General features: G+C 41.3%; 1 protein-coding gene across 1 annotated transcript; it reads right to left on the reverse strand.

Annotated features, from left to right (window-relative positions):
- Window positions 1–2,332: 2,332 nt before the first annotated feature.
- On the reverse strand, window positions 2,333–13,972 carry LOC107085535. Its single transcript, XM_015375897.1, has 2 exons — window positions 12,199–13,972; window positions 2,333–2,502 (listed from the first exon to the last, which is right to left on the reverse strand). Exons 1-2 carry the CDS (start codon window positions 13,970–13,972, stop codon window positions 2,333–2,335), a joined length of 1,944 nt encoding a protein of 647 aa, XP_015231383.1.
- Between the last annotated feature and the right edge of the window lie 1,017 nt (window positions 13,973–14,989).

A 14,989-nucleotide genomic window follows, 5' to 3' on the forward strand; every position in this document is an offset into this window, starting at 1 on the left:
TTCAGTATGTCAAATTTTGGCATATCGAATATCGGCAAAAAAGGCAATATCGAGCACCTCTAGTTTAGAAGACATCTTTACTGAAGGAAAGTAATGAAGCACCATCACTTAGCCAGGCTGTCATTGTGTCTGTGCTAGAGAAAATGAATATATGAATTCATACCCACTCAGACTTTTTTTTTATCCATGAATGAAAGCAGATATTTAAAGGTATAGTAGAGGTTGTTCTTTTTCCAGGTGGATCATCAAAATAAGTGATCCTTCTTATTGTCAATCATCTGGTGATATGTTTACTAGGGAAGCACAATATAATCGGCCCCCTATCGGTATTGGCCTGTATCGGACATCGGCCACCACACTGATATTTAACCCGATATTTGATCAGCTTCTGAGTTTCTAAAGTCTAAAAAAAAAAATACTACTTCTTCTTCCTCAAAAACTTCTTTTATACAGACTTAAAAATGTCTAAAGACGAGGGAAAAAATATTGATACAGTAAAATATCACAATATCTTCATATGCTGATATATTGCCATATCAACCTCTTTTACTAATGAAATATTGCTATATTTCATCGTTATGCTACAAAATCCCCCGAAAATTCACAAAATTTTTTAACATCGGTATCGATATCGGTTATCGGCTACATGAGTTTTAAAATATCGGCATATCGGATATCGGCCAAAATCCCAATATCGTGCATCCCTAATGTTTATGTAAGTCCATCCTATGTGCTCGTCCCCATTTTCACTTACCAGTGGCGAGTCTTACTTACTGGAAAAATTGCAAATCTTCTTTTGGAAATTAAGCTTGTACGAGTGATGCAAACAGCATCTTTTAAACAGAGTGTGCACGCGGAAAAATGGGCTTGTGCATGCTCTCACACGTGTTTAATGGGCGTTCCCCTCAGCAGTGGGTACAGGGTTGTGCATGCGTATTTTTTGTTAAAGTGGAGAAGGCGGGTCTTTTCAAAAATTTCCGAAAATCCTCCACTATACCTGAGGTTTAAAAGACTTTTAACATGGAGCATGCATACATTTAGCTGGAAAGATGGACGTTCTGCTCGATGCATAAACAAAGTGCAGGATGAAACATAAATAGATGAATTAGAGAATCTCTCATGAACAAAACAGCAGCATTACTTCAATGTCTACACATGTAACATTAACTTGTGAGTTTAACCTTGATGCTCTGCAGAATGTCAATGTTAGATTTCCTTAAAAGTGCTTTGAATTGTAATTTTTTTTTTAAATCCATAAACACATATATCCACAGCTTATAGCTTGATGCAATTTTATGAGTTTGATAAAACTCCCATCAAGGTCAGATAAATGCTTTGTTGCATAAACTGGTATAATCTTGTGATTCCTTTATGCTCTATTGGATTCAAAACCACTAGGCCCCAAGCTGAGTTTTCCTCTTTCATGTTATAATCCCTTGAAAAAAAAAGAACTGGCAGGTCAGGCACCGAAGTAAATCATAAATTGGTATCAGCCAGAAAAAGTCTGATTGTTGCATCTCTGCAAGTCGTGTCATATGATGCATTGTAAGTTTTCCTGTATCAAATATTTAATTAACACGCTCAGGTTTATTCACCTGCTCATGTAGGCAGGGGAAATGTCAAAATGCCACCCCTCAGGCATGTATGTCAACACATACATGCCTGAGGGGAGTATATCTCCCCACCCCCCAAGCAGCTGTCCAGATAACAGACCCTAAGTAAACATTGCCCGTTGCCTCCTTGCTTTTGTTTTCTCTAATTCTTCCAACATCCATCCCTTACGCCTTGATCCCCACGGAACCGCAAGAAAAAGGTCTGAAAAGAAGCAGGGATGAAGGATGGAGATAGCAAAAAAAAAAGGAAAAGAGAAGAGAACAACAGGAGGGATAAATTACAGCATGGGAATGCAAATGAGCATATTTTATTTGGGGGTAGCCAAGGAGGGCAGGCAGGCTTTATCTTCCAGGCAGGAACAGCCCCCCTGTGGCCTCTGGATCAGTTGTAGTAAGAGTGGAGGGAAAGAAAAACGAACATTCTCTCTCTGCCTTTTTACTTGGGGAGGAATAAAAGGGAGGGAAAAAAAACGAAGTAAGAAATATAGCAAATACAAAAACCCTCACCTCTCAGAGGATACTGCAGTCATAAAATAAAATGATATTTTGCTATGCTGTTATGTCGACATCACTGCTTTTTTCTGCACCTCCTCCACCCGAAGCAGAGAGAAAGTTGTAGTAATATGGGCACAGAGCCTGGCTAAACACATCCCTGCCACCACCACCACTCCAACTACCCCCCTAACCCCATCTGGGATTGAGAAATAAGCATGGGGAAACTAAGTGAGGAGGTAGGAAGCAGTTCCAGCCAGCTGCAGGTGGTCTCCAGATGTAGCGGTCCTGGGGACAGGCCACTCCGGCTCCGTTAAGGACAACTCAAAGCCTCCCCCCATTCCCTCTTTTCCTTCCATCGCTCCTCCTCTTCTTGCAGCGACAGGAGCCATCTGGCCTGGCAGCCAGAGAGGGCAAGAGAGAAGCACAAAGTTCCACCCTCCTCAGTGTGGCTGCTGGATGCCACTCGAGCGTGCACGAGTAAATAAAAGCCATGCTCGCACATAGCGCCTCCAATCCCCCCCTTGAAAAGCTGCGACATGGCTATTAACCCATCCAAGCCGCAGCCCAGCTGTGCTCCATTACGATAAAAACTCCAGGGTGAGGGGGGTCCTGTCAGCTAGGAGACAGCCCTCAGATAATATTACTCCTATAAAAGTTTGCTTTGCTAAAGAGCTGCAGCCACTATTATCACCATATACTGCCCACCTGCTCATCCCCATCCCTCCACTGTGCCAAATGTTGTTTTGCACTTCCCATAAAAACTAAAATACGCAGAAACCTATTGGAGGCTACAGAGTGAACACTAAACCCGTCACCTGATGCTGCACACGAATGACATCAGCTCCAGAGACCCAACACCACTTAAAGTTGGTAACCTGAAGGTAACATGATGTTCTCAAACAAATTGGCTTGACAAAAATGTTTCCTGGAAGTCTAAGAGATTGACTTGCTTCTCTCTTTTTTATAGGGAAAATCAAATTGCTTTCTCCAATTTGTCAGTCATTATGCCTTGGTTAAAAATAGGTTTTGGAAAAAGGTTGGCCACTTAAAGCCCTGACTGCTTCCTGCAGGAACATTTGGTCTTTGTACAGCCTGGGAATACTCTTAAAAGGATTCCTGGGTAATTGTCGGTGCTGAGGTAGGAACTGGTATTGAAGTAAAATGGACTGTAATGACCGAGAGGAAGCATGGTAGTAACATAATGGCATATGAGAGCCATGCAGGGTCAGTTCTGTGTGGTTCTCGATTTATTAATGGACAGTAAAGCATTAAGTCCTTCTGTATGAGCCAAACCAACATGCAAAGCAGAAAACAAAGGATATGCCTCTTGAGGTTTGGAATATTATTTTCTTTGTTATTTTTCATTTTCCCGCGGTACACATATAAGACATAACAACTGTAAAAAGATTGGCTTCATTTAGGTGTTTTGTTTTCTTATAGAAGTGAAGTCTTCAATATTATTGTCAGAAAGAGCTGAAAAGTTCATTAAAATCCAAAATGTCTCCCTTTAGTAAAAATAAATAAATGTTGCACTTCCACAGCTTGTTAAATATTTTGCAGAAATGGTGGCTTCCAGCAGTGAGGTTGATATCAGAAATCGATTCAATATCAGACAAAAATAATTAAAAAAAATCTGAATAAATTGGCCTGCCTTTAAATTCTCAGATATTCGAAGGCTCATAGAAATGCGTCCCTTCTATACAATTTTCAATTAAGTTTATATAAGGCTTGGGTTAATAAGATATGCACCAGTTGTTCTTATACCTGGAGTTGTTAATGATTGTTCTCTGTTTGAGAAACATCACTTGATCCTATTTCTATCATTTAACACTATAAACTAAGTAATAAAAGTGTGTATAATTAATGCCAATATTGTATCTGGTCAATATTGGTATCGGTCAAAACTCAGTGCTGGAATACTGGTATCATATTGCAAATAAAAATGTTTCATCAGGACACCCCTAGTCTTTAGCTGCAGTTTGTGCTCTGGATGTTTTCTGTTTTATTTTTTTAGAATTAATGGAGTTATTTGGATAAAGAAATTGCCATAAGGTGTGAGCGGTGCAGCCCAGGTTGTCTCTGTGTCGGTCCTTGAAACACTGACTTCAGCCAAAGTCCACACCTTGAGAATCTATACCCAAACTCTCAAACAGGGTTCGCCTCACAATCCTACATTTTCCTTCCCCTTAACTTTCCGTGATACCTTTAGAGACCCGATCTGGAACTGACTGTTTGTGGCTTACCATTCTTATGGAGAGAGCTGCCTATCAACTGTGTAAACCACACTAATCCATGTCTGTAACATTACACTAAAAAATACATTTTTTATTCAATCTTAAAAGAGACTTTTTTGTGGGTTACTCTGAACTGTAAACCATAATCATGAAAACGAACTGAAATGCAAGCATGTACTGTAATAATATATGGATGATTAATCCTTAAATGTATCCGTTTAAGAAATAAAAAGTAAAACAGTTGTTGAGGTTGTTTTGTGCGTGAGTAAGAAATGCTAGTAGTTTGGGGCGAAGCACCAATTGGGGACACAATTTAAGTGAGGGTTGAAATGAACTGAAAGCTAGTCGTAAACCAGTAATCTCCAGCACAAAGAAAGCAGTCTAAACGCGTCTGGTAATTATTATCCAGTTAGCTCATTAAAAAAAACAAAGACTCTGATCCAAGTTAAAACTGGACAAATAAGGGTGTATAATGTCTTCTGCATTTAGGAGAATAGAAGACAGAAAAAGAGCGAGGGAGCTGAAACTTAAGAGACTTTTCCCACTAATCCTTGCTGCCTGTTTTAAAACCTTCTCGCATGGGAGATGTTCTGAGAAGCTCTGTTGTGTTTTTTGGCAGCTAAGTTGAATTGAGGGGAGACTGTAGAATTGATTTACGGCACAAGCCACAGATCAAACCAGAGGGCTAAAGACCAGGCTGATGTACAATAGGAAATGAAGGACAACTGGTCGATGAGGATGGCCACAAACGGCCAAAGCAGGCTTGTTCCAGGAAAGGAGAGGAGGGGCAACACTTAAAAAAAGCGGTAAAAAAAGAAAAAAGGGAAAGTTCCTCTGAGAGAAAAATATATTCTTCCTCTTCTATTCATCTTGCTCTGTTTTACTCTTCATGCCCTCTCTTTCCACAGCGACTCCCTACCCCCACCTCGCTAGCCAGGGACCATGAAATAAGTAAATATGTGCACAAGGTAAAGCAATTGGTTAACCTTTGAAATACCCTGCCAATGAGATCGGCTACCCTTTACTCAATTCAGCTGGAGGTAAAAAAAAAAAAAAAAAAAAAGGGGAAAAAAAAAAAAAAAAAAACAGAGGAAGAAAGAAAAAAAAAAAGCACACACAATGTTGGCCACCACTTCAGAAAGGATATTCAATATCCATGAGCTTTTTCATTTCTCACTGATGAATAATTCAGGGTGACCTGCCCACTGCTCAGTGAGGGAGGTGGAGGGGGAGAGAGATCACACACATGCATAGAAAAAAAAAAAAGAAGAAGAAGGAGGAGGTGTGCAGAGGTAGTTGTCTGTTTAAGTGGATGCAGCTGTTGCTGTTCAGCGAGCACAAAACCGATCCTTTCCACGGCTGCTGCCGAGAAAGGTGCAACCTGCGCCACGATCGGCGACACGTAATTGGAAAGACAGGATGAAAGACAGGCTGTTTTTTTTCTAAAATGCAGAACGGACTCAAACTGCAGCTGACATGTAAACAAAAACAAAGAAAGAGGCGAGCACAAAAATCAGACAAGACAAAGCGATCTACAAGCTGTAAAAACAAAAACATGTTTAATGGTTTTCATTTTGTTTAAGTGACACGTGGAAGAAGGAGCTTTTTACTTTATGTCCTGCATGCAAAACTATTTCTGTAGGGGGAACTAATATTGCATCCACACAGTGAAACATGGTGGTGGCCGCATCATGCTGAGTGGGTGCAGACCTTTCCTGACAATAAAAATCCAGCTTTAGGTAAGCTGATACTGTTTAGATCAAAGTGTGTATTAAAATAGCCCAGTAAAGGAAGTTTAATCTACTAGATTAGCTGAAAACTTGAAAATAACACCAAGAAGAAGTTCTACTTCCTCTCTGACCCAGCTTTAAGGTATTTTGCAAAAAAAAAAAAAAAAAACGGAAAAGAATGAACCATTTAAAGTAAAAAGCAGGTAGAAACCTGCAGGTGTAGCTTTCCAGTAAAAGTTGGCTCTGCTTCACAGTTATGCATGACTTTGAGTTGGTCTTTTATGAAATTTAAAGCCCCTAATTCAGCTCCTTCAAGAAATATATGCCTCTTTCAAGCCAAAGTAGCACAGAAATCTAAGTCTGAAGTGATTAAACCGTTGCTTTTAAAACCTCTCTACTCAAGTACTATCGTTTGACATCTGATTTGGTGTTATGTAAATGGATTTACACTAAATAGGGAGAGTTTGTACACATGAAGAAATCAGCATTGCATTTAAAAGCAGGAAGTCAGTGAGAAGCAGTGACCTTAAAAGGGTTCTAAAGAACAGGAGTAACAACTCTGACAGTGTGCAAAGGTCAGATGTTACACATCGCACACACAAAAACAAAATCACACTCAAAACACTGGAGCTGCCAGGCAGAGGGAAGACCAGCTGTTCCCCATTCGCTTGAAAGCGCCATTCCCTTCAGAAACCATTAATCCCCTCTGTGAACGCAACCGATGGTTTGGAAATATCAAGACAAGAAGCAGATGGGGGAGGGAAAGGAACGGACGGGCCACTCGACGACACTTTTCTATAGCTTAGTTTACAGAGATCCTGCTGGAGTGGGAGAGGTGTTTTTTTTTAAGGTTGCATTCCTTCTGGGACACAAAACTTGAGAGGAGATGGTGGAACAGATAGCACATAATAGCTCAAGTAACATTTAGTAGGGTCTGAGGGACATATGAAAAAAGGTCTGTAGACTGAAAATATCGACAATATGGTGTAATTTGTGCCTAGTTGCATGGTTTTAAGGTTAAAAAAAACAATTACCTTAAGTTTAAAACAATAAAAACTGATAATCAATTGTTTAATCTTTCAAAAAAATTTCAAAAACATATTTATCCCTGTGTCCTGCTGTCACATCCCGTGATGACAATGGACACTTCCTTCTTTGGAAGGGGGGCCATCTGCAGCCTGCATTGACACAGAGCCACAGCAAAGCTTTCAAAACTAATTGGGTCGTATTTACAAGTGATCTAGAAATATATGCAATCTATTTTCTCTTCCCTCTGCACTTTTGCACGAAGGTCAGAGGTGGTAGCATCACAAAACACAGGAATGTTGACTGTGGATTCAAACCATAAAAGGTAAAACTGCTACTGGTGAAAACTTGATGATCGAAAGAGTGAAGCCTCTGTGATATAATAAAAAAATGCATTTCTTTTGAGATGAGGCTGTGTAAAAAAAATATAAAAATAAAAAATACATTCAGACACCTAGAAGCAGCTCCAAATTCACCCTGTGATTGGAGATAGCAACCCTGTCAGCTACATCAAAGGTCTCCAACCAGAAAAACTGATTTCGAGCTTTTAGTCTCAAGATAGTAAAACATAGAACAACACAGAAAGCAGTGATCCAAGTGAAATGTTCCGCCCATAAAGCCCTGCCCACAAACTCCAGTGTCCCTATGACGCCTTCTAATTCTCAAGCCCAAAAAAGCACATCTGAGGATGTTCCACAGATTATCCCCACAGGGAAAACCACGTGCACTGCATCTACCTTTTTCTAATCTACTAAGCATACACACACATGCACCGTAAAAGCCTGCAAGCCAATCACTTCTTCTAGGGGGAGGGGGGAGCTAACTTGCTTCACGTGATGCAGAAGAAGCCAAGGTTTACCCACCTGTGCTGCTCTGTGGGATGCCACTGACGGACAACTCCATGGCCAATCTTGGGGCTGCAATGCACTCTCCCTGTATTAGGTGGAAGAGAACTGTTGCATCTAAGCTAGACTCCCCAGCTTAAAGCCACAATTAGCTCTGCTTATGGCTTTAGCCAACCAATACAGTGTGCAGTGGAGGACAGACATAGGCCCTCCCACTTAATGTGCAATTTAAAACTAAAAACTTATTTAGTTTATTCATTGAATACAAACAGGAATCCTATATCTCAGTCTGTTACTTTTCAGCAGCAGACTGAGATACAGCATTTTTCATGTCTGTTACTTGTTGCCATAAGTTTTTTTTCTCTATTAGTTCAAAGGACAAAACTAGATGCCAGCACCTTAATACAAGGAGACACCGCTAAACCTTTTAATACCGGTTATGAAATCTTTAAATACATAGAAAAATCTACCATCATATGTAAGGTACGGTGTATTATGGCAGTCTAAGCTATAAAAACGTGAAAAACATATCCTTTGATTGCTTCGAGACCTTTAAGCTGATCCTTTCAATAAAAAGGAAACAACGACTATAAACGCTTATTGCTCAATAAGCTTTTCATTCCCAAAGTTTTGTATCTGTGTTTTTAATGAAAGGTTGACACAAATGCTAGAAGGTCAGTCTATAAAGTAAAGAAATCGTGATAGAGAGCCAGCTCAAGAGTTTTCAAGAACCACCATACACAGATGCATTCAGGACGTGGGCTACAGCATATGTATTCCTTGTGTTAAGCCTCTACTAAATCAGAGACATTGACTGAAACCTTTTACTTAAGACTAAGTAGGAAAGTGGTCCAAATCCTGTGTTTCATTTCTTTTGGAAAAACAAGTTCCAGAGAAATAGTGCAGAAAGAAGATATCCAAGAACTTGCCGTCATCAGTAATGATTTGTGGAAAGTGTTAACAAGTCCACATTAAAAGCAGTTGTCCATCAGTAAATAAAGGGGAACTCCATGGGTCATTTTACATACTAATACCCATTTCAATTATCACTTTATCGCTTAGTTTTTTGTATCAAAAAACTCATCTAATCTAAGGAGGATGGTGTCTAGATGAAGACTAGAGATAATAGCACAAACAATGCAGGTGAGCTAAGGGCTGTACGGCAATCTAGGCTTCCTTCACCTCATATGAGGTATAGTCTGTTCGCTTCAATCTCAAACCATAAAGATACAGCAATGCAGGCAAGGAAATCTACCACAAATTTTTAAGGGTGCATACAAGGCATTTTAATGCATTGCACATAAAATGCACACCAGGCTAATTCTGTAAAAAAAAAAAAATTTTAGAGAAACTGAATGTTGGCTTTAATTAGCTGTGAGCCACAGTCATCACAATTAAAAGGGAGAAATCTCTAAATCTATATCTCTCTGTAGATAATAAATCTATATCTATGTAACATTTTCATTGAAATGAATGTACTTATCAATAATAATGAAATTCATTGCATTCCACCTGCATCTTTCAAGACCACAAACCATCCTATGCAATAAAAGAGTCCCTTCACAGAGCTTGTGGATCTTTACTTTAAAATCAAGAGTAATTTCTACATGTATGGCACACAAGAAGCGGGTAAAGCGATTAAACAGAATGTATCACAAAGCACTTTGAAGGATCTTATTATTTTCGCTTTATCCTTGACTGCAAAAAAAGGTTGCACATGAAAAAAGTGAAAAACAGCATGCATCTCTCCACATTTTCTCTCCCTAAACATTAATATTAGCCATCCTGGATTACCATTGAAATCTTAGTTGCCTAGCAGCAAGCAATTAAGGAATAGGATTTCTGATCAGCAGCTGGAGCTGCCGGTTATCAGATGAATTTGGAACAGGAACAAAATTTCCAGCCACATGCAAATGATGCCAGCTGTGATAAGAATGCTGCGGGTAGTGGCGACCCTTGATATGTGAATGTTTTTCACAAAGCTCAGAGTGATGGACCTGCCACCCCCACAGATCCTCCTCCATTCCTCCTGCCTCTTAGTTCTTTGACAACGCATGAAGAGAGGTCACTACATAAAAGTCGCTGCTCTGTAACAAGTTCATTAGACCACACACTGATCATGAGGGGGGCTAGATGTGGTGCTCAAGGGCTAAAAACAGAACAACCAGCTTCAAGTAACAGGGGAAAAATGTTTTGTCAGAAATAGATTTTTAATATTTAAGGATGAAACAAACCACCCAAATTATGGTTCTAAAATACAAAGTTCATTTGTGTAAAACATAAACAGTCTCAAAACACTTCTAAAGCATTTAGTGTGAGATTATTAAAAATCAATTCAATAGAGCACAAGGAAAAGACTGCTTGAATAAAAGCTCACTTTTGTGACCTTTAAAAGTAATATGAAACTCTAGTAGTAAATGCTTTCATGGCCATGAAGCCATAAAACATGACAGAATTTCTCAATGGCTGCTGTAACTGCTGTTTATAGTCAATGATTTTTAAAGGCCATATTAAGTCTCGTATGAAGGGAATCATTGACACTCGCTTTAATAAGCTGTTGAAATAAAAATGTTTATTAAAAGAAAAAAATCTCTCAAAATTACTGTGCAAGAGTTAATTTTCTCTCAACATGATCAGCTCCTTTTAAGAAGTAACTTTTAAACAACCAGTGGATAAAAGAGTGAAGTGGACTACAGTACTGGGGTACTTCAAGTAAGGCGACGATAAAGGGTTTGACAAAACCCACACCACGTTTGACTAAGAGCTGATAAAACAACAACATAGGGTTAATAATGAGGAGAGTGAAAATAACGAGTGTTTTTAAAATGTTCTGAATGCACTCTATGCATTCAGATAGTCCTGTCTGACACATTTCCTTTAAATAGGTGTAAATGGAAATGTTTAGATCAAGATTTGCTAATTACTGTATTTTTCGGACTATAGAGTGCACCTCACCATAATCCACGGCCACTAAATTTTATTGAAAAAACTGGAAACGTACATATATATCCGCTGATATCTACTAAACTGTCTCCCACCAAACCTGTAGGGGGAGCAATACATATAGCCCCTGGAGTAGGGGTTCATTTCCAACTTTGACTTCCCCCATATCTGTTTTATCTCATTTCCATGGACTATATTTAATTGTGATAATTGAGTTAGTTGGTCCCTACCTGCAGCACTCAATTGGTGACAGGTAGGATACACCTTAGATTACCAATGCATAATGGGGCAACACAGACATGCAGTACAAACAAAGATGCATGTGCAGGATTAAACCATAGGTTAGCAAGACCTTCCTACTGCTTGGCAACATGCTAAAAACTGTAGATATACAACAAAAAACATCTAAAATCAGACTTTTTTCTTGTTGCAGTACTATGTTTTGTTCCTATAAAGTGAAAAATGTGTATAATAAAAACAGGGCCATAAAGGAAGTTATAAAGAAACAGAATAAGGGTAAATATTTTCTTTATAAAGTAAGGCTTTGAATTCAGTCCTTAAAAAATAGAGATAAAAATCTTTGGGTTGTGTTGTACTACAGAAACAGAGCTGAAGCTACAAAAAAACAGTTACCTATAATAGTCCACACAAACATATATCCAATTAGAGTAATTGGATTTGTGGTTGTTAAGCTCCAGATTAGGTGAGAGTACGACGTAAAATAGAATGACAGCAATTCTGTTTGCATACTAAAAACAAGCTGTGTATTTTTTTCACACCTGCTTCATATGCCTTAAGTGCAGAAGAACATTTGAAGGACACCCGTTTTAGCCTAGTATTTTTATTTATTAATTTATTTTAAGAGTACTCTCCAAATAGGCAGAATAATTCTCCTAACAATCCGGTAAAACAACCACAAAAGCACGGACCATTTGACCAGCAACCTAATTAAAAACAAGCAAACGAATAAAAAAATGAAAACTGCTTTCTTTGAAATGTTTCAACTTGGGGATGAGACACAGCTCCCTCTGGCAAATGACACAACTCTGGTGCAATACATGAATAAATAGTTGCATAATTTGTAAAAAGAAACCTCTCAGGGCAAAGCAGCTTAACTTGTCAGAGACATCTTAACATGCTTTTCTTCCTTTCAAAAACAATAGCAGGGTAATTTCAGTTTTGCATTCCAAAGACTTATCTATGCACAGCAGAATCATAGGATGGATATGATTATCAAGAAAAGGATATTGATGTGGATATTAGGCCTAAAGGTTTAGAAAATATGGAAAGAAAAAGGAAGGATTGACATTACTTGTGTCTTGCGCGGTGGTCATAGTTGAGACTATAACAGGGGGACCGGTGCGACGTCCGACCAGCTTGTTGTTACTGCTGTTTTGCCCTTGGAGAGTAGTGTTAGAAGTAGAAGGAACAATGGTGCTCTCGGGAGCTGCACTGATCCCTTTTCGGAGAAGCTGTGGGCTGTGGAGGGGACTTGCTGCCGCAACAGGAGAAGCCGGGGGAAGGTTTGGGGCTCTCTTCATCAGCTCCATGGGGGAGTAAGAGCCGGAGAAGGTTTTGGGTGCCATTCCAGGAGTGCCTGGTGTTGGTTGGGGTTGCTGCCCAAGAGCGGACATGCTGAGGCCAGTGTGAGCATTGTACATAGAGAGGGGTCTTCCCTGAGGTCCTACATTGTTGTATCCTCCAGGGCTAACTGGGAAAGCTCCAGTTGCCACTGGTCTTGCCCCAGGGTAGGTGGTCGTCTCAAGAAGATGCTGAGAGGGAGCACTGCTTGGTCTGCGGCCAAGAAACTCTCCCATCCTTGGGGATACAGTCTGAATGGTGGTAGGGGGTTGCTGCATCAGACTGGGATCCATCGTCAACCCCTGCTGCTGCATATAGAGGTCATTGCGATGGCTGAAGCTGTTTGACCGGGTACGCGTTGCAGCATTGCCTGTCTTACATCCCATTACCACACGGGACAAAACACGGGCCTGGGCCAAGTTTGGGGCCACAGACCGGATATCATGATCCTCCATCATCGTCAGAGTGGAAGTGGAATCGAAGCCATGCTGCAGCAGCAGAGTGATGGTGCTTTCAGCCAAGCCTTCAGCTCGTAGGAAAGCCAAAAAGGTAGGATCTACCATCTTCTTGGGGTCTGTAGAGCTTGGATGTACTGTCGGCAGGCTGGAAGGCATCCCAGCTGTGGCAGCCATCATGGCTGCCGTTGGGTCATAATTTGGGTCATAAGGCAGCCTCTGGGAGGCTACAGCTCCATAAGGCCGAGGGAGAGCTCCGTCCATTGCTTGAGATGCTGGGTCCACTACTGAAACTGATGCAGCTGGATGACGAGATTCCACAGGTAAGCTGGTGATGCTATTATAAACCTGATGTGGAACAGATGGCAGCTCGGTAGCATAAATGGGAAGAGGGGGCTGGACCCCGTAGATAGCAGCCGGAGTAAAAGAGCTGCCACCAATACGCTGGACGTCTGGGATCACCTTAGATCCCAAAGCTTCCCGATACAAACGGCTCAGCTCATGAAGAGGAGGGGGAGGAGGTGGTGGGGGAGGAGGAAGAGGAGGAGGAGGCACGGATGTAGGTCCAGAAGTAGAAGCCAGTACAGAAGGTGTGGCCCTTGCCTGTCCTTGATCCCACGCAGGCCTCCCCCCTCCATAATGCGAGGCTGATCTGGTGAGCGAGTGCTGGTTATCCCTGTAAAACCCAGATTCTTCAGGTGGTTGACCAGATAAGGAAGTGTCAGCCAGGTAGTAATCCTGAGCTTGTACAGAGGCCCGGCCTGCCATGGCTCGTCTAAGGTAGAGGTTACTACAAAGATCAGGGACAGGACTCTTCCTCAGGAGCTGTTGTTCACGCAGGCCTTGATCCCGTTTCCCAGCCAGGTCTAGCTGATGAAGAAAACCAGCTGTGCTGTCTCTACCCCCAAGCAGGAGAGAGTCTCTCCGCTCTGGGACAGTACCACAGTACAAGCAGCGGCTCTCAGCCCTGTCGTTCTGTCCCTCGCTCCAGGCAGCAACCTGCTGGCCCAGAGAGCCACCAAAATGCGACTGTTCGCTCGAGTCAGGCATCAGTAAAGACAATAATGAGTATAGCTACAAAAGCAGTAAATAGAGCCAAGTATTGGGTTTCGACTCTCCAGTTACACTGACCCCCAATCATATGGGAGAAGAGCGTAGGAGAGAGGAACAGGTGAAGCAGGAGGTACCTTCTTACCTGATCTGCAGCTGTACACCCCCTCCCTCCCCTTACTCTTAAGTCTAAGCTATCATGTAGCTCCCTGCTGCCAGCCTGTCTAAATAATTCAGTCCTGGAAACATTAGAAATCCACGGGGAGAGACATACAACATGATGAAGACAGAAACAGAACACACACGCTGACATACAGGCAGAGAAATAACACACCTTTAGAGCGAAGCTCTACTCCATTCTGCTAGGATCATGCTTGAGCTGGGCATCCCACACTAAGACTGAGGTTAAGAAATTGGGGTAAAAACACATGCTGGACCATGACAACAGACTGGAGGAGGGGTGGAGATGTACTAATCCAGCGGGGACCGATGCATGCCATTGGCAGGGACTGTCCTCTCATTTACTGCGCTCGCCACAAGGGGATTAGCGTCAAACTAAAACCTGCTTAAATCCACTGCTCCTGTGACATCACTTGGTCTAGATAGCCTATGTAGCCAGCAAACTGCAGAGGCCCAGAGATGTGTTCAGTAAGCGTTAAACTGTTTATGGTGTTTGCTGCTACATAAAACCTTTCTGCTTGCCTGCAGCCCATCTCCCTATGGGTATGACTGGATCTAAAAAGAGGCAGAGGAGGACAAGGGGGGGTGACATGCTGCATATCCCGAGAGAGATAGGCAGTGACCTGCAACAAAGTCCACTCCCACAAGTACTTCGAAGGTTTACACTTAATCTGAAGGCTGTTAAAAGAAAATCAGGACATGCTCCACTTCAACCATAAAGAATGCACAGCCTCCTCTGCTGGGCAATTACACATACAGAAAAAACAGATGCCCCGACACAGTAAAGGCTAATGTTGACAACTGTTTAGACTCCCAAAGGTCTGCATAATTTCCATA

The sequence above is a fragment of the Cyprinodon variegatus genome, unplaced genomic scaffold (genome assembly GCF_000732505.1).
Source record: "Cyprinodon variegatus isolate N-32 unplaced genomic scaffold, C_variegatus-1.0 Scaffold127, whole genome shotgun sequence".
Classification (NCBI taxonomy): Eukaryota; Metazoa; Chordata; class Actinopteri; order Cyprinodontiformes; family Cyprinodontidae; genus Cyprinodon; species Cyprinodon variegatus.

Bases quoted from the DNA above. Each gene is read 5' to 3' on its own strand.
- LOC107085535 (XM_015375897.1), bottom strand. From the start codon at position 13,972: ATGCCTGACTCGAGCGAACAGTCGCATTTTGGTGGCTCTCTGGGCCAG. The intron at 2,503-12,198 runs GTAATGTCAATC...TCTGGCTGCCAG, and splicing joins GACCACCGCGCAAGACACAA to GCCAGATGGCTCCTGTCGCT.